The sequence below is a fragment of the Podarcis filfolensis genome (genome assembly GCF_964270895.1).
Source record: "Podarcis filfolensis genome assembly, chromosome: Z".
Lineage (NCBI taxonomy): Eukaryota > Metazoa > Chordata > Lepidosauria > Squamata > Lacertidae > Podarcis > Podarcis filfolensis.
The window spans coordinates 45,822,044-45,843,725 of NC_139617.1; the positions used below are offsets into that span (position 1 = coordinate 45,822,044).

The 21,682-nt window shown below is 44.9% G+C and overlaps 1 protein-coding gene across 1 annotated transcript in view; it reads right to left on the reverse strand.

The window, feature by feature from the left end:
- Positions 1-21,682, reverse strand: part of COL27A1 (collagen type XXVII alpha 1 chain) — a 254,226-nt gene that overhangs the window by 3,929 nt on the left and 228,615 nt on the right. The window contains exons 49-59 of the mRNA XM_083597135.1: positions 19,771-19,878; positions 14,709-14,762; positions 13,472-13,534; positions 10,644-10,697; positions 9,125-9,160; positions 7,354-7,371; positions 7,210-7,245; positions 5,543-5,569; positions 4,036-4,101; positions 2,374-2,542; positions 1,850-1,959 (exon numbers count right to left, since the gene is read on the reverse strand). Of these exons, the coding sequence (XP_083453261.1) occupies positions 1,850-1,959; positions 2,374-2,542; positions 4,036-4,101; positions 5,543-5,569; positions 7,210-7,245; positions 7,354-7,371; positions 9,125-9,160; positions 10,644-10,697; positions 13,472-13,534; positions 14,709-14,762; positions 19,771-19,878 (741 nt within the window). The remainder of the gene's footprint in view (positions 1-1,849; positions 1,960-2,373; positions 2,543-4,035; positions 4,102-5,542; positions 5,570-7,209; positions 7,246-7,353; positions 7,372-9,124; positions 9,161-10,643; positions 10,698-13,471; positions 13,535-14,708; positions 14,763-19,770; positions 19,879-21,682) is intronic.

The following is a 21,682-nucleotide window of genomic DNA, read 5'->3' on the forward strand; positions in this document are numbered from 1 at the left end:
ACAGACCTCAGCAACTCAGCATTTTGACTAATCTACTTTATTTACATATAAACACACACGGAGCACTGCAACATGGCTCCCTCTCTCTCTAGCATCAGACAGAAAAGAGGAAACGAACAAAGGACAATAGTCCCACTTCACGGAACACAGTAACACAAACATCCTGTCTCTGTCACTTCCCACTCTGTGGAGTCAAAATATATACCATCATGTGAAAGACAACAATCCCATGACTGCAATCATGGTGGAGGCAGCGGCAGGCAGCAAGTGCAGGAGGCAGTGAGCAGTGTGCTCCCGGGGCCCCCAGATCTGTAGCCCCTTCCAGCTGTCTCCAGCCTGCTGCCTGAGATGACTGCCTCACCAAGCCTCGTGGGAGAAGTTGGCCATGCAGCTGGCATAAAGCACAAACGAATAAGCTGTGATCACATGCACATAGAAGAACTCTGTGCATATGTGCTTGGGAATCCCGACTGAGTCAACACAGATGTCATTATCCGCCTTGAAAAGCAGATATAACATTCTGAAAGTAATTGATATATAAACCTGGTGTGGTTGTACATGCAATAGCCCTGCCACAACACCCTCTTTAAATATCTGGGGATTAGCTACTGGTATTGCATTTCTGGTGGGGTACTTGGTCTATGCATGTAATGGCACAGGACCTCAGACACTGTAGGATCTACCCATGTTTTTCATTAGAACTCCAAAGTTTACCAACCTGAGCCAGGTGTGAAACAGCAGGCATTGCACATACGTTTCAAAACAAGGGGCAGGTGCCTCCTAACACATGTGCAGTCCAGCAATTTCTTTTCAATTCTGGTACTTGCATCTCTTTCTGAGCTTGCACCTCTTTCATATGCAACTCCACAGCTTGTGACGCTGTGGTCTAAACCACTGAGCCTCTTGGGCTTGCCGATCAGAAGGTCGGCGGTTCCAATCCCCGTGACAGGGTGAGCTCCCATTGCTCTGTCCCAGCTCCTGCCAACCTAGCAGTTCGAAAGCCCGTCAAAGTGCAAGTAGATAAATAGGTACCGTTCCGGCGGGAAGGTAAATGGCGTTTCCGTGCGCTGCTCTGGTTTTGCTCTGGCCACATGACCTGGAAAAACTGTCTGCGGACAAACACCGGCTCCCTCGGCCTATAGAGCGAGATGAGTGCCGCAGCCCCAGAGTCATCCATGACTGGACCTAACGGTCAGGGGTATCTTTACCTTTTTTTAGTGGTGCCATCAGGGTTGGACTTGGGGGCAGATGTCCAGGGACTCTGCTCATCACAATGGGTAGAAAGGTCCCCAAACACAGCAGGGCTAGCTTGTAATCTTTTTAAGTAATTCACGTTGCCATCTAAAGAGTGCCCCATCCTGCAGTGCATATTAATTTATTCTGGCTTTTAAGCTTGGTTCTTATGTTGCTTTGGGACACTTTTGTGACAAAAATGATTAATAATGCAACAACGACAACAACAACAACATCATCATAATATTGTTTCCTGCTTGGCAGGGGGTTGGACTCGATGGCCCTTGTGGTCTCTTCCAACTCTATGATTCTATGATTCTAGTAATAGTAGTACTAATAGTTATGAGAAGTTTAGTATCTACCATTACCTATTTATTTCTTTTCAAAAATACTTACATGCTTACATACTGCTTAATCAAAAGTGTCTCTAAACTACTTACACAAAATATTATAAAATATTAGAGAGAAAACAGCAATAAAGTCTAACCTAAAAAAGCACATTGCCTGTTGCTACACAATTAAGAGCCAGAGAAAGCCCATGAATTTGCTGCAAACCGCACAGCAATCTACCAGTGTATCCAGACCTATTTTTGGTCCATGTATGCCTCAAGCATACCTTTGAGGCAGTGATGGGGCTGAGGCAAGTCTGTCCCCCTTGGGTGAAGTTACAGGTGACTTGAATACTATCTGAAGAACAGCCCAGATTTGGGTCAATCCAGTACGTTCCTAAAGGAGAGAAGGGACTTAGCATTATTTATTTTTTAGGAAGACTTATGCACCACTTAATCCAAAAAACCTAGCAATAAAAACAGATTTAAAAACAAAGGTATGTAATAAAATTACACCTATGGGTAATTACATGCCTAAATACTTTGTTTTGTTTTAAAGCAGGCATTGGAAACAGTACAAATGAAAGGGCCTGCCATCCAAAGATGCAGCAGGTGAAAGCCATTTACCTGCAACACCTTTGCTTCCTGATGTAAGAACGAGGGTGGAATGGGGTCTTCATTCACAAAACCTTCAATGCAAAATGCAAAGCGCAGGTGCGCTCTCTCTCTCACTCTCTCTTACACACCCACACCCACACCCACACCCTGTGATGCACTGTGGTGGATGCTGGCCATGTGGAGTAACACCTACCATCCTGCATCTTCTGTTCACAGTTCATGAGATCTCTACAGATGCGCGCAGGGTTCTCCTTGGTTCCAAGGGGTCTCTTGATGCTCTGGATGAGGGTGCTGAGGTAGTGCAGAGTCTTAAATATCTCCCCTCCCTGGTCCATCACTGGAAGGTCTGAATGTTGATAGCTCTGGAGAGGAGGGTGGGGAAGAGGAACGCAAGGGAAAGTAAGGGCCTCTCCAGGCGTCTTTGATGTGCATTCATGATGAATGGATTCATGATGCTTTTGCACCTGCAAAGACTCCAGGACAGGTTATTTGCTTTGTTTCCAATCTGAGCGTGTCCCATAGCTTCCTGCTGAAATCCTGTGGCTTTTCATTCCACTGATGTTCCCGGGTTTGGTGGCTGCTTTAGGGCAGCGGTTCTCAACCTGTGGGTCCCCAGATGTTGTTGGACTACAACGCGCATCATCCCTGAGCTCTGGCCTTGCTAGCTAGGGGTGATGGGAGTTGCAGTTCAATAACATCTGGGGACCCACAGGTTGAGAAAGGCTGCTTTAGGGCAAGAGTGCCCCTCCACATGGCAATAGTGCAACAATGTTTGGGAAGCGTCACAGAAGAACTAATGAAGTGGAATGATTTGTGGACAGAGCAGTATAAATCTACCACTAATGCTCTGTTATTATGTAAATTAGGTACCCTCAACCTTTTCAGATCCAGGACCTACTTTTAACCCAAACATGCATTTGGGGGCCCATCTCTTAATATTTTACCATATATTTGCATGGTGGTTGTGCTCCTGTTGCAACCCACCTTGGGCCAGGTCTTGACCCACTAGCGGATCCTGTTCCACCAGTTGAAGACCCAGCGGGGCAAATTACATGTTGCAGAACACACCCACAAAAGCCCCCACCAAGTCTGGAAGGCCCCTAAGCAAGTGATGGATTGCTGCTAGAAGGTTTAGCCTAGAAAGAGATTATTACAGGGAGGTGTTTGAAGGACTGTGCAAAGAAAATGGACTTTTGAGAGGAAAAATTTGAATGTAAGGAATTATGTTATGCTACAAACATTATCTGGGATAAAAATAGTTAACTGTGTGATGAACACAGGGTAGGAGTGGAAGAACCCTGGTCCTTTTAAACTCCTAATACCAGAGGAGCTGCAATGTATGAGGTTCAGGTGGCAGGTCTGCCAAGAAGCAGGTAGACTGTTTAACAGTTCCAAAAGAGCTGTTTTGGCTACATCAGCCTTTGCCAATCAGGTGCCCTCCAGATGTTTTCAACAAACACTCACATGAGCCCCCAGACTGGCAGTTTTTCAGTTATAGCAGTTAACAGGCAAGCCCATATTTTCTATAAGGTCAGGAGAATTGTTGTTGAATAGCCTACCTGCAAGTTTGTATTATATCTTAATGAGATTATATTACTTTATGTATAGTTGGACTGGTACATCATGAGGATATCTATCTATCTATTTTTTTACAAGCTGTTTATATATTTTCTAAAACAAACAAACAAACAAACAAACAAACAAACAAACAAACAAGTAAAGATTGCATCCAACTAAGTTCTACTCAGTGTGGGTCCTCAGCCATGCCTTATATCCTGCTCATTTCCATGGCGACTGTGCAGGAGAAGTTCGAGCAGGTATTTCTGAAAGGATTTATGAGCTTCCTATGACATACCTCAGACTTGAACACAGTGCTGGAACTCATCACTGTTTGGAAAGCTGCACCAAACCCATCTTGCTGCTGGGGAGAAACACAGGAAGAAGACATGGTAGAGTTGAAGGTGAAAGATGGACCAGAAATTAGCTTTGCCTCCTGAGGTGCCTCAGATTTGGGATTAAGGGCCTAACTGTACAGGCCATTCATGCTACCCTTGCTGTTTTTCAGTGCCAATTGCTGTGCCTATTGGATTTCAGAGATTAAAGCTGGGGAGGCACAGTTCAAACCTGCCTTTCCAGCATGCTGTGCTCTTGATAACAACCCACACATTCACACACCGAGCTGGTGCTAGGGATGGGAGATAAATAATTTGATTTTATTTGCATTTTAATAAGTAGCTGCCCAGTCTGCATTTTCTGACCCAGTACACAAACTGAAACACATTGTCCTGGAACTGGCGGAAATGACTGGCAGAATCCGAGAACAGGGAGAAGAGTCGGTGGAAGAAGACTGGAAAAAATTCAAAGATTATTTACAGAAATACTGTAAAATTAATGAATGCTAGAAAAATGTTGGAATGAAGTTATATGGCTTTAGCAGAAAGGTTATAAGGAATTAAGTATAAATAGATTTTTAATGTATTAAAGGGAAAAAATAAGGTTAGAATAAGTTAAGATAAATTACAGGACAGAAAACTGAGGAAGATGGAAAGGATTTGCTGAAACAGTTAATTGAAGTGGAATACAAAAAGGGAGGTGTGAGGAGGTCGTGGAAACAAGTGAATGAAAGATAAGATACTGAAATTATGGATGTGTTTTAAATTGTGTTTGTTGTGTTTTGTTAATTTAATGTTTTAGTGTCAGTGTTATGTAGTGTTTTTGTTTTTGTATTGTATTGTATTGTTTTGTTGAATTCTTTTTCTTTCTTTTATAGTCTTTAAACTGTTAATAAATATTATTTTTTTAAAAAAAGAAACACATTGTCCTTCAAGACTGACACTTGTCTAAATGTTTTGATGCAGTTCCTCAAACAATGTTTACAACACATGAAAGCAAATATATTTGGGAAACACGCAATAATGCATTGCGTTAGGGGGAAACAGCTTGCAAAAATGCCTTTATTGGAGAAATTTGCAGTAAGATTCAGACAAGTTTTCCCGAGGATTTTTAAGTATTTTCTTTTTACAAATTGCTGTGGAAATGTTGAGAACTGAATTTAAGACCTACTGTACAAAGTTAAAATTTACATTGATTGTTCTGTCCATTTTTGCCTCTGGCCTCACCCACTACTGGCATGTGGCCCTCAAGTGGTTTGCCCAGAAGGTAATGTGGCCCTTTGGCTGAAAAATATCTCTAATCTCTGCTCTAAGGGATGGTGGTGTCTGCAACACAGGACAACACTTTAAAACAAAATAAAAATGTGGTGACCTAGTCATATGTATAGTTTTCCAGCAGCCGATGCAATTTCTTTCAGTGGTGTCCCAAAACACATAAAATCACAAGCAGAATGAAATTTCAGAACTTACCAATGTAGACAGCGTTACTGGGGGACCCTACAAAGTCAAGAGACAAAATGATGTGTCATTTGCGCCAAGCATGTCCCTTTTGACATTGCCCTTAATTACCATTTTTAGTAAATAATTTCATGCACTGAAAATGGGGACTGGTTGACCTACTTCTTTGTTTTCTCTGTGGTCAATTCAATATGCACACACCCACTTCCAAAATACCCCCAATTTCTACAGTAAGAATTTGCAGATTTGAAGTTCAGGTATGCTTTGCAAATCAATCCAATTTTCTTCTACACCCACAACCACCCAACCACCCAATAACATACCTGTTATTTGTGGTTATATATAATTTTGAATTTTTAATGTCATTTTGTGGCAGGAGAAGTATATGCAAGAAGGGAGACATCCATTGCCCCTGCCCCCAAATGTCAGTCCTCTTTGCTCTTTCTCTAGCTTCAAGCATATAACTCCTTATGCATCCATTTCCCCCACAGGTTATACAGTAAGCACACGATTTATGAGGAGGTTGCTTTCCGGGGATTGCACCTAAAGCCAAAATTGCTTATAGTCAAAACTCATTGGGTTCAATGGTGGGTGGGATCGCTCAGGCATCTTAAAGCAACATAGTAAATGCAACAACAATCAACTCAACAAAAACTTTAAATTACTGGGTCAATAAGTTTTAGCCCGGTTCCAATATAACCTTGGTGCCAGCCATGCCTGTGAGAGGAGGGCATTCTACAGATGGGGTGCCACCACAGAGTTACACCACAGCATATATAAAGGATCTTCACTGGCTCCCAGTATGCTTCCGAACACAATTCAAAGTGTCGGTACTGACCTTTAAAGTCCTAAACAGCCTCGGCCCAGTATACCTGAAGGAGCGTCTCCACCCCCATTGTTTAGCCCAAACACTGAGCTCCTCCAACATTTTACTACAGTGGTATCTCGGGTTAAGAACTTAATTCGTTCTGGAGGTCTGTTCTTAACCTGAAACTGTTCTTAACCTGAAGCACCACTTTAGCTAATGGGGCCTCCCGCTGCTGCGCCGCCACGGCACAATTTCTGTTCTCATCCGGAAGCAAAGTTCTTAACCCGAGGTACTATTTCTGGGTTAGTGGAGTCTGTAACCTGAAGCGTATGTAACCTGAAGTGTATGTAACCTGAGGTACCACTGTATTTCTTTGTGCTGAAAGCCACCCAGAGTGGCTAGGGAAACTTAGCCAGATGGGCTGGGTATAAATAAAATAATACTAATACTAGTAATAATGATGGTGATGATGATCTTCTCCTAGTGATGGAATATTGAGAACAGAGTCTTCTGAAGTTCTTAAGGTACTGGTACTGGCAGTATAGGGAGAGGTAAATAGGCTTTAGGTACAGTATTTGGGTTCCAAGAAAGTGCGGGTGCATGTTGGTGACTGAATGCTCCACTACTCAAATGCAAATTCCCTACGCATGTCAGGGAGAAGGCAAGACTAGAATCGGGGTCCGTGATATGCCAGATTTTTTTTCTTTTAATGTGGAGGGATTTCTCTTTGTTATGGAGCAGCTTTCAATCACGTGAACCTGCATGGCTGCAGTCTTTACAGCCCAGATACAGTTTGACCTTCTTAGTGAGTAGCAGGTCACAGTGATAGGGAAATACAAAGTGAAGTATAGACAATTTTCTAAACACATACCGGAGGTCCAGGGGGTCCTTGAGGTCCTTGGGAACCCTAGGAAGCAATGTAGATACATGTCATGTTTGCTTGTTCTACTTCAAAGAGGCTTGCATAGTTTTGATGGAAGCAGCAATCTTGCTAGAATTGCTCTGCCATACTCACCTTAGCACCCTGCAATCCCTGAAACACAAAAAAAAGGAAGGAAGAGGGTGTGAATATGGGTCATTCATGGAAGATGCTTGGTGGTGGTTGAGATGTACTGGCGAATGTGAGAAAATGTTGTATGTTTGAAATCTGATCATGCACCAGAGCACCTGCCTGACCCTAAGATTTAACTGTCAGTATTTTTCTGTTTTGCGTTTTGTTTTTGCTGGCCTTCAGATAGCTTAAGAATTGCTGGTAAATGTCAACACACCCCAATTTTTTGACATTTAGCACTACACACAGTATCCATACCTCTCTATGGAAAAAGAGTTACTAGACTTTGAAAATTGGATGGGCATCTGCTGTTCTAGCAAGTAGACACAAATATAAAGTCACTTGGGGTTTAATGGCTTTGAGCTTAAAGTGACACCAGCCATTTGGTCATACCAACTCCTCCGATCTCTGGGAGCTCACTAAGGTGTACTAACAGAGACTGACTGAGTCTGCCTGCAAGCAACTCTCATTTATCACCCCTCAGTCTCTGAAATTTTACCTCTCACCCTCTGCAGTTTATTTCAGTATTCGTTAGGGATGTTGTTAAGTTTCTATATGGCCACCAAACTGCAACCTTTCATATGAAAGAACCAAAAGGAAGTAGCTATTAGCACATTGTTAAGTGTGGCTTCCGTTTTAGTTTAACCATAGTTTAGTGCTATGTCTAAACTGCCTAAACTGCAGTTAATCTTTACATTGCGATAAGACAGTTTCACAATCCACAGCTGAAGCTGGCTTGTTTCAGACAAACCATAGTTAGGTTAAACAAATCCCAGTTTGCCTGTCCAGACAACTGAAGAATTCATAGATATGTTACAAAGGATACCAAATTTTGGTACATAGCAACATACGTAGTGGGAATGTTCACAAACAGAACAATTTTGGAATGAAGTTTTATCTCCATATCTCAGACAATCCCAGCAACCCCAGCATTTAGCTTTACTTCATTTACATACTTCAGATATGGACCAATTAAGAAGTAAGGAATTGATAACATATTTATCAGCTGCAGCTAGAAGGGTAATAGCCAGAACTTGGAGAATCTTGCAATTAATAAATATTGATCACTAGTACAATATAGTCTGGCAAAGAGACATAACGGAAAAGCTGTTGCAAAAACTGAAGGTGACAATGGAAGAGAAAAAACAAAATATTTTTTACACTGTATGGTGTGATTTTATTTAATGAAACAAATGAAACAGCACATGGAAGAGAAATACCTACAGCAAACATTGTCATATGATGTGGATAAGCAGGCACTATTCATTAGCTCACTCCTACTAGTCTGTGCTTCCCAAGTTGATTTATTCAAGAATTCATTTTACTGGTTTACTATAATAGCCTCATTATTATGCACTGTAGAATGATATGTTTAGTATTTTACCCCCTAATAATCCCATTTTTGTTGTTGTAAGTCAGGTCATGTTTTATTATTTATGCCTGGACAACTTTGTAACAAGAAAACAACAACAACAACAAACAAGCCAAGGTTAACAAAATAAGGAAGTTAAAACTTCAGGCTCCTCCTCACTGATTTATCATGACACAGCCATGATTTCTCTTCTGGCTTATTTTTTATAGCCAAAAGCTTATGGAGGAGGCTGAAATCTGCTGTGGAGGACCAGCAGGTAGGAGGGGAGAGGTTCACCATTTGTCCCCCACCTTGGAAACTGCCACATCAAATGTTTATAATTACCTGGTTCTGAACGTAGCCATAATAGAGCAAAGGACTCACCGTTTCACCATGACTGCCTTTGTCTCCTTTGGGGCCCTATATGGACATGGAGGAAAACACATAGATGTGCATGTCATACTGAAATCCAAAACATCCATGTGTTCAGATATATTATTTACTTTATTTATTGCACTGCTATACTCCCCAGTAAACTGTTGCCTGACTGCCAAGTGTGGCTTGACTATTCAGTCGCTTTGCCTCTGCTTTGTGGCTGATTCACACATGAATGTGCAACTTGTCAAGCTCCATGCATAGGGAAAATTAGTGCATCCGGTTCCAGCTTAGCTTTCTCTACTCCTTAAGACATTTTCGGGTTTTATGCATAGAGGGAGAATCTGCACATTGTTTACTACAGGCAAAGGAGCATATATTTAAATTTGCAGTTCTGAATTCTGGTGCTTAAAAATAAATAAATCTGAGCATGCGGGTCAAAGACAAATTTTGCGCCATGTGGGCACACTCCACATTTCATCTGAGTAGCAAAAGCTTACAGTGTCAGGGGTGGCAAATCCTCCCCCCTGTCTTACACATGCAAAGTATGGCAAATAGCAGCTCTGAGGGATGGCAGAATTGCGTGGGCAGGAGGAAGGTCAATCCCCATCCCTCCCCAACGTCACAATCCCAATCCAAAAAACCATAGTGAGGGAGATCTGAATCATGGATCTCCTGTATCCACATCTGCTTTGGTCCTGAGTGACAGGAACTCATGGCAAGTTGAAAGTGCTGGCAATGGTGGCACTGGGAATTGTAGTGTCATAGAATTGGAAGGGATCCCAAGGATCATCTAGTCCAACCCCCTGCAATGCAGAAATCTCAACACGCAGTCCCCCATCCAATTTGTAACCATTCTGTACCCTGCTTAGCTTTGCAAATGTGCTATCAGTTTAAGGTTCTCAGGGAAGCCACTCTGAAAGTGGAGAAGGCACAGAGTCCCCAGGGGGTTGGATCTGGAGGAGGAGCAGGCCCGTGCAAAGCAGAGGATAAGCAGACCAGGAAGTTGGACATGCAGCAAAAGGGCTTTAAATCCAGTGGTGACTGGTGGCCAATGGGTCCAGTAGGGCAGAAGGCAGGGTGACCAAGAGCAGGTGGAGCTGGAGCCAATGTGAGGCAGAATCAACTCATTCTACTCTTGGCCCCACCCTCTTCCCTGCTGAGTTGTACAAGGGCAACACTGAGGCTAAGGAGGACAAGGAGGAGACTGATAATGCTGCCCCCTGGGCAGATTGCAAGTAGAAGGACAAGTGGTGAGGGGGATTGGTGGAGGGCAGTCTCACTCACCCTAATGGACCAGCCCCCCCGTGTTAAAACCTGGGTCTTATGGAGTCCCTTGGAGCTCAACATTTCCAGAGTTAAGCTACCCAATGGGAATCAGGAAGGGAACCAAGGTAGTGTTGTGCCACCAAAACTGAACCCAGCAATGCATATTCCCTGAAAGTTGGGAGCGACTGATGTAGAGAACCCCCACACTTATTCCAGTATTTATAACCCAAGTCAGAATGAGCAGGAGAGAGACACTTACAGGGCTTCCTGTTGGACCTCTAATCCCAAGTGGGCCAATAACGCCTTCTTTCCCCTACAGAGAACAAGAAAGGTTGGTAAATTTATTAAACTACCAGTACTTCCTACCGCCACGTCCTAACAGACCTTTCTTTCCCTTTCTGTGCTTCTCACTCACACAATAACCCATCTCCATTTTAAAGAGTGCTTCTATCAGCTTCAGCTGGTGGCTCAGCTGCACCCCTGCGTGGACAGGGATAGCCTGACTTCTGTCATCTGTGCTCTAGTCACCTTTAGTTTAGATTACTGCAAAACATTATACATGGGGCTGTCTCTGAAGAAAGTTCAGAAACGTCAGTTGGTGTAGAATTTGGCAGCCAAGCCACGCACCACGGCAGGATGGTTTAAACATATAACACAAATTCTGGCCTGGCTGAATTGGCTACCAATTAGATTCTGGGCCTACTCAAAGTGCTGATTTTGACCTATAAAGTTTCTGGGCCCAATTCAAGGTGCTGGTTTTGACTTATAAAGCATTAAATAGCTCAGGACTGCAATACCTCAAGAACCGCCTCCTTCCATATGAACCTACCCAGACCCTGAGACCATCTTCTGAGGCCCTTCTTTGTGTGCCTCCTCCAGAAGAGGTCCAGAGGGTGGCAACATGAGAACAGGGCCTTCTCTGCAGTGGCTCTCCAGGAATGCTCGCCTGGCACTTAAAGATTTATGTAACATCCCTCTGCTACCAGGCCTTTGTCTGTTAAACAATCTATGTAAGCCCTTTAAAACTTGGGGGGGGGAGGGGTATTGTTTGGTTTGATACTATGCCATGTCTTTTTGTATTCTTATATTGTAAATGGCTCTGTGGTCCTCGGATGAAAGGCGGTATAGAAATTTAATAATGATGATGATGATGATGATGATGATGATGATGATGACGATGGTGATGTTAATAGATAGGTTAAGACAAGGCCAAGTAGAAGGAGCGATATACCAGAGACAGGCTGGACTGCACTGTTTTGTAGAGTGCCCAGTTTAGTTATGGATAGTGGTGGCAGAGCAACTTGGCCACAGACCAAAGAGAAAAGGTTGCGGATATAAAAATGTGCAGGTCCACGTTATCTGGTACAGTCATGCTGTGGGGGGGGGAGGCAGAGGTGCCTGGGGTCCGTTAGGACCTGTAGGGGGGGGGGAAGCAGGGAGGCCAATGGCAGGCAGAACCAGAGCCAATGACAGGTGGAGCCAACTCATTCTAGCTTTGTCCCTATTGTCCTTCCTGCTGAGTTCTACAAGTAGGACAACACAGAGACTAAGGAGGAGGAACCTGACAGGCAGTGCCACTCTCTGGACTGAATAGGAATATGAAGGCAGGCAGGTGGAAGCTGCCTGAGGGCAGGCTGAGGTTGGTGGGGCAATTCCCCATGAGCCCTATTGGCCAGCCTCTACGGAATAGGAGAATACAGCCATAGAATCATAGCATCATAGAACTGCAGAGCTGGGAGGCACACTGAAGGTCATCTAGTCCAACTCCCTGCAATGCAGGAATCTCAACTGGATCATACATGACAGACAGCCATCCAACTTCTGCTTAAAAATCTCCAAGGAGAGTCTGCCAACTCCCAAGGGAGACTGTTTCACAGTCAAACAGCTCAAGAAATGGCAGGGGGTGGAAAGGATCAGGCTCAAACCACTGCAGTTAAGTAGGTGCAGCCCCTAGGTAAAGGTAAAGGGACCCCTGACCATTAGGTCCAGTCGTGACCGACTCTGGGGTTGCGGCGCTCATCTCGCTTTATTGGCCGAGGGAGCCAGTGTACAGCTTCCGGGTCATGTGGCCAGCATGACTAAGCTACTTCTGGCGAACCAGAGCAGCGCACGGAAACGCTGTTTACCTTCCCGCCAGAGCGGTATGTATTTATCTACTTGCACTTTGATGTGCTTTCGAACTGCTAGGTGGGCAGGAGCAGGGACCGAGCAACGGGAGCTCACCCCGTCACAGGGATTCAAACCGCCGACCTTCTGATCGGCAAGTCCTAGGCTCTGTGGTTTAACCCACAGCGCCACCCGCGTCCCCAGGTGCAGCCCCTACCTGGAAGTAAACCCCATGGAACTCAGTGAGGCTTATTACTGAGTAGCATGTATGGGACTGCACTGTCAATTAGTTTGGATCCACACTAAGTCGTGCTTGGATCCACTGACATCCATGGCACGGCACAGATCCAACTCAAAGCATTTCCCCTACCCGCCATTGTCCTCTTGGAGAAGGATGTCAACTGCTGCTTCACCACAGCCTCTGTGGGTGGGTTCTAGGATGTCCCACCCACAAACGTGATCACAAACTTGTCTTCATAGCCAAAAGTGCCTTGTGTATAACAAGTTGTGGGTAAAAACTGGGTCCTTAGTTCCTCCATCTGCAGCCCCTGCTTGGATGGAAGTACCTGGAATGGGGTTGGTGCCTTTATCCCATGGTGGGACAAATCTGGCCAACTCAGACTTAAATCTCCACTGAACTTCCAGTGGTGGCAGGTGGTGCTCTTGTCTCCTCCCATCAGGGGGAGCTGCCTTCTTTGTCATCACAGAACATTTGTTTGTTCTAAACTGCATGGCATTAGCAGGATGTGCAAAGAGGAAGACATATGCACGCACACACACAGTTTCACAGAGAAAGCAGCTACAGAAGGGAGCTCCTCACTTGGACAGCTTCCATACTGTAGCTTCTGCAACATGCCAGTTAATCCAGCACTGGTGCTTAATTACTATTCCAGCTGTTGCTGTCTGCTGCTTAGAAGATACCCCTAAGGAAGAGATGAGGATGCAATGGTTGATGAAGGGAATAAGATTTCTGCAACTTACCATGAAGCCCTGAGGACCCTTGGGGCCCTGGATTCCTTTGAACCCGGTATCTCCAGGAGGTCCCTGTAGGTATAAAAGATGGGTGTGGATTCCAGAAGGAACTTGGGTGGGCACATATGTGTTGTTCGAAAACAGGACGTGCACCCCCCCAATAATATAAAAGAAGACATGGATTTGCATAAAATCTGCATATTTTAAGTACATAAGAAGAGCCTGCTGGTCAATTGTTCATCCAGTTCAACATCTTCTTCTCACAGTACGTGCATAAAGCTCAAAACAGGTTAGTGCCCTAGCACTTGAGGCATCACCAAGTGTTATGGTCTGCAGGAGACACCCTGACCTGTGGTGCCCTTGGGGAATATGGCTTTGGGAAGTGTTCTTCATCACAGGAGACAGGACCTTCTCTTTAGTGACACCCCAGCTATGAAACGTCCTTCCTGCATACATCAGATTATCTCCCATGCTATATTTATTCCACTGTAAGACCTATTCGTTCCAGCCAACCTTTGGAGCATAAATGGCGCGCACACCCATCTGTCTAATATAAAATGCTGATTATTGGAGGAGAACTTTGTACTATTGTTCTCTTTTTGCTTTCAATGTTGCATTTTTAGAGTTAGCTGCCCTGGGCTTTTAAAGGAGCAAAAGTGAGGGGAAAGGAAATATCAACATCAAGAACTGTGCTGGGGTATAGCCAGCTCTGGAATGAACAGGGGCAGCTAAATACATCACCTCTACAGATGAAGCACTCAAAAATTCCCATGCAGCATCTGAAAAAACAAGTTTCTGCTACTCAGCATTAATTCACAGAATTGTAGAGTTGGAAGGGACTCATAGGGTCACTCAGTCCAGCCACCTGCAATGTAGGATTCACAGCTAATTCTTTCAAAAGCATGAGAAGACCTATCTGTTCTCTGTTGGTTGCCTACCTAAGGACCTTTCATGTTGCCCCAGCCATGCCAGAGAGATTTTTTCTTGTGTGAAGTTCAAGCACAGCTGGGGTAGCACTCAAATGAGCTGATCCCATGGAGAGGGGTCAAAGTCATGGATCTCCCAACAGATCAGCACCTCTCCTCCTAGTGGCATGGCAGGTCCTGGGTAACTGGCTTCTGCCAAGGTGGCTGGGTCAGGTAGATGTTAAGTCAACTGCTCATTCAAAAGCAGAGTGAAAGCAACACTTCCCTCAGTGAAAGTGTAAGCGTCAGTGATGTGTTATTTATATGCACAGTGATCTCACCTTTGGCCCAAACAGCCCAGCAATCCCTGGAAATCCTGATTCACCGAAGTCTCCCTGGAAGTTTAAAAATAAAAAAAGAGATGAAAGGAAGTGTTCAGGAAGCTCAAGTTTAAAGGGCAAAGGAGGAGCAACTATGAGCTAAACTGTGCTTACAGAGGGAGGAAGATTAAAAATCCAGGTTGGTTGGTTTGTTTTGCAAATTTAGCAAGAGGTGGGAAGCATCTTCTTAAGCATAAATTTTGCATGGCCTGGTCCAGGACTAAAGAAATTGTTAAGTTTTTAAGAAGTACCCAGTAGGATCAGGTCAAGGTATCAATCTAGTCTAGCAGCCTGTTTTCCACAATAGCCAAAGCAGGGCACAAACTAAATATCTCCAGCAACTGGCATTTCCTGGTATACTGCTGGTATACTGCTTCTGAACCTTGAAGTTCCATTTACCCTTTGGCACAGGCAGCAGCAGAGAATGCTCCTGTTTTTCGATTCACACTTTTCCCTGCAGTATGCAGTATAGCTGCATTTACACCATGCATCTGAAGCACACACATCAGCAAATAATCCTGGGAACTGTAGTTTTTTAAAAAGGGTGATGGGAACTGTAGCTTTCTTAGGGTGTGCTTTAGATGTATGGTTATGTAGACCTCTCTGCCATTCTTCCAGAGTGGGTAGATCTTGCGTCTGTTTTAGGTTCTAGCACTTCTGTTTCTAGTTTAGATTTTTCCACCTGGAAGCCAATTTTCTTGTCCAAATTGTAAGATGCATTTACACCATGCATCTGAAGCACACACATCAGCAAATAATCCTGGGAACTGTAGTTTTTTAAAAAGGGTGATGGGAACTGTAGCTTTCTTAGGGTGTGCTTTAGATGTATGGTTATGTAGACCTCTCATGTAAACGTTTTCAAAGCTACAACCAATCAACACACATCTTGGTCCAGCACCCAGTGCTTTTTTCTGGGGGTACTCAAGGTTACGAAGTGGACAGGCAAGGAAGAGTTTTTATATCTTAAAGGTAAAGGTAAAGGGACCCCCGACTGTTAGGTCCAGCCACAGACGACTCTGGGGTTGCGGCGCTCATCTCGCTTTACTGGCCGAGGGAGCCGGCGTACAGCTTCCGGGTCATGTGGCCAGCATGACTAAGCCGCTTCTGGCGAACCAGAGCAGCGCACGGAAACGCCGTTTACCTTCCCGCCGGAGCGGTACCTATTTATCTACTTGCATTTTGACGTGCTTTCGAACTGCTAGGTTGGCAGGAGCAGGGACCGAGCAACGGGAGCTGACCCCGTCGCAGGGATTCGAACCGCCAACCTTCTGATCAGCAAGTCCTAGGCTCTGTGGTTTAACCTGCATCCCTTTTTATATCTTACATTGTCTTTAAATGCATTTCTAAGCTGCTTAATATTTTGCAGGTGGTGTACACTATGTTTGGTATAAAAACAGTATGAATTAAAAGAAAAATACAACCTAAAACCAACAAAACAATATAAACCCCACATGTACATAAAACAGAGTTTCAGAGGATTCACACACATGAACCAGGGTCAGGGAAAGCCTGGCCAGAAAGGTACATCTTCAAAAGACAACTGAAGAAACTGATGGTTGAAATCCTACAAATGGTGCAATTTTGTTGGGTTGAAGCAAAATTCAGCATCAGATTCATTGGGTCAGATTCAATGGGTCAGCATCAGATTCATTGGGTCAGAATCAGATTCATCCCCCATTAGCAGTGGGGGAAGCCCCTTTCTGTATTTATTTTCCATTGCTGCCGCAGATAATGACAGCAACAGCTGTACCAGGGCCACCATTTTCTTTCCCTCACAATGCCCTAGCATCCTTCTGGATCATTGTGTGTACAAGGCAGGGGACGAGGGCCAGTGTGGTGTAGTGGTTCAGAGCGGTAGTCTCGTAATCTGGGGAACCGGGTTCGCGTCTCCACTCCTCCACATGCAGCTGCTGGGTGACCTTGGGCCAGTCACACTTCTTTGAAGTCTCTCAGCCCCACTCACCTCACAGAGTGTTTGTTGTGGGGGAGGAAGGGAAAGGAGAATGTTAGCCGCTTTGAGACTCCTGAAGGGGAGTGAAAGGCGGGATATCAAATCCAAACTCTTCTTCTTCTTCTTCTACCAATGGAGACTGACTTTTCTGGTGACAATTACACACACACACACACACACACACACACACAGCACAAGAACAACACTTTGCATGAAATATTATGGGGAAAACAAAACAGGGGGCCAGGCTGCCAAGGGAAATTGCTGTTGCTGCTTCCCGTGGTGGGGGCAAAATATATTTTTTTTAAAGCAAAAGAATGAAGCCACGGCCTCTACTACTAACTGCAGACACCCACGAACCTGGACGAAAATTTCGTTTGCCCTGAAGATAGTGGTGAAATCCCCCAAATTCTAATCATGTGCTAAAAATAGTTCGACACCCACTGGGAAACCCTGCCTGCCCACTTTGGTGTCTGACTCTGCAACATGTGCGCCTGCGTTCTGTAGGTTTGTGACACAGAGAGAGCACTGCCAGAAGTCAGTATTAAGTGCAAAGCAGACAAACATTTCCAAGCAAAACACAGCCTACATTCTCTATCCGCAGGACACAGTTTTACATCTGACCTTTGCACAAGAATATGGGAAAGTCTGCTGGAACGTTTGAGGGGAAGTGGGGGCCAAATGACCCTAAATGAGTCACAGAAATAGCGAGGTGGAAAAACTCTTTTATGGCCTGTGAAGTCTTCAGCCTCAGCTGCTGCGCTCCACGGATTATTCCAAGGGGGCTTGTTCAGCCTGGTTGTAAATGACTCAGAAGCCCAGGGTTTCCACCATTTCTGCTGAAAAACTGTTCCAGAGTCCTAACATCCTTTGGCATTTGGGAAACTTTTCTTGCCATGTTCTTGAGACATGCTTTGGCAAGGCAAGGCCTGTTTCGAAGCTAAGAAGTTGTGAGTGACTTTCCAAAGGATCCATAAATGAGAGAAAATTAAAGTAGCAAAACTGTTTTTTTAAATTTCAGGTAGGTAGCCGTCTTGGTCTGACACAGTCGAAATAAATAAAAAAAAACAAAAAACTGTCCAGTAGCACCCTAGAGACCAGCTAAGATTGTTCTGGGTATAAGCTTTTGTGTGCATTCAGGACAAACTTAGTTGGTCTCTAGGGTGCTACTGGACAATTTTTAAATTTATTTTCTTTAAAGCCCTGAAAAACAAAGCACTACTATTTCTTTTTTTTTAAGCATCTTGAAAAGGAAATTATTTTCAGGAGGTAGCCGTCTTGTGTCACCATAAAAATGAACACGTTTAACTAACACACAAGCTTTTGTGGACTAGAAGTATACAGTGTGTTGGTACAAGTGGTGGAAAGAGAGGGGAGGAAAGGGTAAACAATGAGGTTAGAGAAATAGGAAAAGCAGAAGGTACAGGCTTTGGAACTTGAATGCATGTAAAAACATCACAATGCACAAACCAGCACCGATGAAAACATAAACATCCTTGCATTAGCAAGCTAATTAACATCTGTAGTAGCAGGACAAAACAGCCGCTATTGTCACTCACAGGTGACTGAACTGAAATTCTTAATAAGTCTTAGACACATGAGGTTGGAGCCAGGCTTGATCATGCTTAAGAGCAGACCTGCTGTGATAAAACTTAAAAGAGTCGTCATGGCTAGCTTAGCATGCTGTAAACATGACTGAAGCCCTTTTCAGATGTAACATCTTTGTCTTACAATAAAAGGAAGGCTGCAGGGAGAAGCATTCTAGTCTTGTCCCTTCGTGAGCTGGATGGCAATCTTCTTAAGTGGCGAGTCGCCATTGCACATCAAGGCTCCCCCATGCATTTCAGAACCCTGGAAAATGAGGCCCTGAAATTCTTGGAGAAGAAGCCACAGCTCAGTGGTACAGCATCTGCTTTGCATGCAGAGGATCCTGTGTTCAATTGCTGGCATCTTCAGGCAGGCCTGGGAGAAACTCCTGGTGTGAATCCTTGGAAGGCTGCTGCCAGTCAGTGCAGGATGTGCTAGGTGAGATGGGCAATATAAGGCAGTTTCCTACAGTCACAGTGCAGTCACAGATGCCATGATGAGCACTAGAGGCTCTCTCCTTCGGTTGCCATTCCAACTCATGGAAGGCAATGAAAACAGCAAGAGGGTGTGTGTGGACGAGTGCATTTGTCTCCACCCCACTCCAGCCCCCAAGTGAACACAAAGACAGAGCACCCAAAGAGGACTTTTGGCTGGATTCAACCCACAGTGTTCACTTGAAGGAGGGAAAGTGGCATGTCCTCCCTTTTCCTCTCCAGCTCTTTGTGAAATAGTTCAGCTTATTCTGAGCCAACGTGGAGGTGGCAGGCAATCTGGGGTCACCAGAGGTAGGGCCAATTTGTTCTGTTCCCACCCCTCCTTCCCTGAAAGACACCCCTCCCACCATGGTTTCTTCCTAAAATGGCTGCAGTCAACCAGAAAAAGGGAGACAAAGGGAAAACTGATTGGTCCAATCTGTCCTGCTCCCTGATTAGTCTGAACTCTCTCCCTCTTTGCCTTGTTTCTGCCTGAAAATAAAGGTAAAGGTAACGGGACCCCTGACCGTTAGGTGCAGTCGCGGATGACTCTGCGGTTGCGGCACTCATCTCGCTTTACTGGCCGAGGGAGCCGGCGTACAGCTTCCTGATAATGTGTCCAGCATGACTAAGCCGCTTCTGGCGAACCAAAGAAGTGCACGGAAACACCGTTTACCTTCCCGCTGGAGCGGCACCTATTTATCTACTTGCACTTTGTACTTTCGAACTGCTAGGTTGGCAGGAGCAGGGACCGAGAAACGGGCGCTTACCCCGTCGCAGGGATTCAAACTGCCAACCTTCTGATCAGTGCAAACAAGTACAGAAGTGGCAAACTCTGGCTGTTTGGATAGCTGAATCAGCTATCTGTGCAGCGAGGTTTGGGCCTAATTCTTTGTGTTCAGATAACTGAATTTGCAGATAAGGAGCGTTCTGATAGCAGGACCTATGTGAGTCATTTAAATTCCTTGGCCCAAGAATGAGAGCGCTTAAGAAGAATGACACATCTACTTACCAGCTGCCCCTTTGGTCCTGCCTCACCAGGGGGTCCAGGAAGCCCCATCCCACCTTGGTGGCCTCGTTTCCCTAAAGGGCCAGCCTGCCCAGGCAACCCCTGTTCTCCCTAAAAAGCAATAGAGAGTGTCAATATCATTCAATGGAAAAAACTGTTCACTGTATACCACACAATGGCACAGGTGGCTAAGCTCCTGGCAGTACTGCGGCTAAATCTGATGACTTGAAGCACCTACACTAGAATCAAAGAATCACTGAGTTGGAAGGAACCCCCAAAGGGCATCTAGCCGAAACTCCTGCAATGCAAGAATCTCAACTAAAGAATCCCCAACAGGCGGCCTGAGGGAGAAGTGGTGGAATGCCCCATTCCCAGTTACAGAAATAATTCCAGGGACTCACACACTGCTGACTTCATTGGAATCCAGCACCAACAAAGTTAACTTCTTGAGAACCCAAAAGCCTGCATGCTGTTTGAAGACATTTTGGTTGGCCTTCTAATGCTATGGTCATAATGTGGATTTTGAGTCTTTCCTGCACTTATTGGCCAACTAAGTTGAGTTCTTTTGCTTTTTTTTTTGTATGTGTAATGGAAATTATGTCTCTGATCTTGCCACACACCCTGAACTTTTGACAAGCACTTTGTCAGAAAATAGGCACTTTCCCTGGTAAGCCAGGAGAACTAGGAGAACAGAGACAAGCCAAGAGGCATATCACTCTTGTGTCACACTTGACTGTCAGCCTGTTATTCTAGCTGCAGCCGTTAGGGGGCAGCAACTGCCAACTGAAAAGTACCACATTAACAAAAGGATAATTGATCCCTTATTCATCCCACCCCCAGCCTCTCTTAAAAAAATAAGCAAGCAAGCGAACAAGCGAACAAACCAATAGGAACTGTGCATTTATTGCGTTAGAGCTGCAAATCTTGAAACCTCTGGCTTTCGGGACATGGAAAGATTGGGTAACTTTAGGGAAAGGCTGTAGCTTGATGGTGCAGTACCTGCTTTGCACCCAGAAGGTTCCAGGTTCAATCCTGGCACCTCCAGGTAAGGCTGGGAAAGACTCTTGTATGAAACTCTTGTGGAGCATTGCTGCTGTGTTAGATGGCCTGACATGGTACAAAACAGTTCTGTGTGTTGCCATTTGATTCTGCCGCTTTATTGAGAACCATGAGGACTCGGAGCTTAACTTTCTTTTAAAGTGAAGGTTGATAGATATCCCAGTAATAGTAAAACATCCTGTGCATGCAAAAAGGTCCCAGGTTCAACTCCAGGAATTCTCCTGGTAGGCCAGCGAAGACTCTTCCCTGAACCACTAGGCAACCACACCGGGGGTGGGGGGCAAGGAGGGAATATAAAATGCAGGGAGAAGAGATAACTCAATGCCAGTGGGTCAGGTGGGTTCTGGAGAAGGCAGATATCAAATTCACTCTCTCTATCAAACACCAGACTGGGCACCAGCTGAGGCAGGAGTCTGCTCAGGTTGCATGAAGTGAAGCTGAACTAGGAAAAATGCATCCAGTTATGGAACTCTTTTCCCACTGAGATGAGCCTGGCACACTCTGCAATGTGCTTCAGGTGCCAGATTGAAACTGATCTGTTCTTGAAAGCCTTCTCTTGAAAATGACTGATACGGCATCTTTTGTGTGGACATGCTGCATTTTAAAAATGTTCTCTGTGTTGGTTTTTGTTGTTTCAGGGGTGTAGCATGGGTGTGTGTGTGCCAGGGGGCTGTGGCCATGGGTGCACAATTTTTGAGGGGGCATGATCCAAGCACACCCATGCATTCGCCCCCAGTGTGGCCTGGCCTGGTGCTCCTCTCTGCCTGCCAATGGCTGCGTTGGCTGGCTGGGCTTCCCCCTGTGTGGGCAGGCAGGTGGTTCAGTGCAGCCCTGCTATGCTCTGCTGGGGTCACTC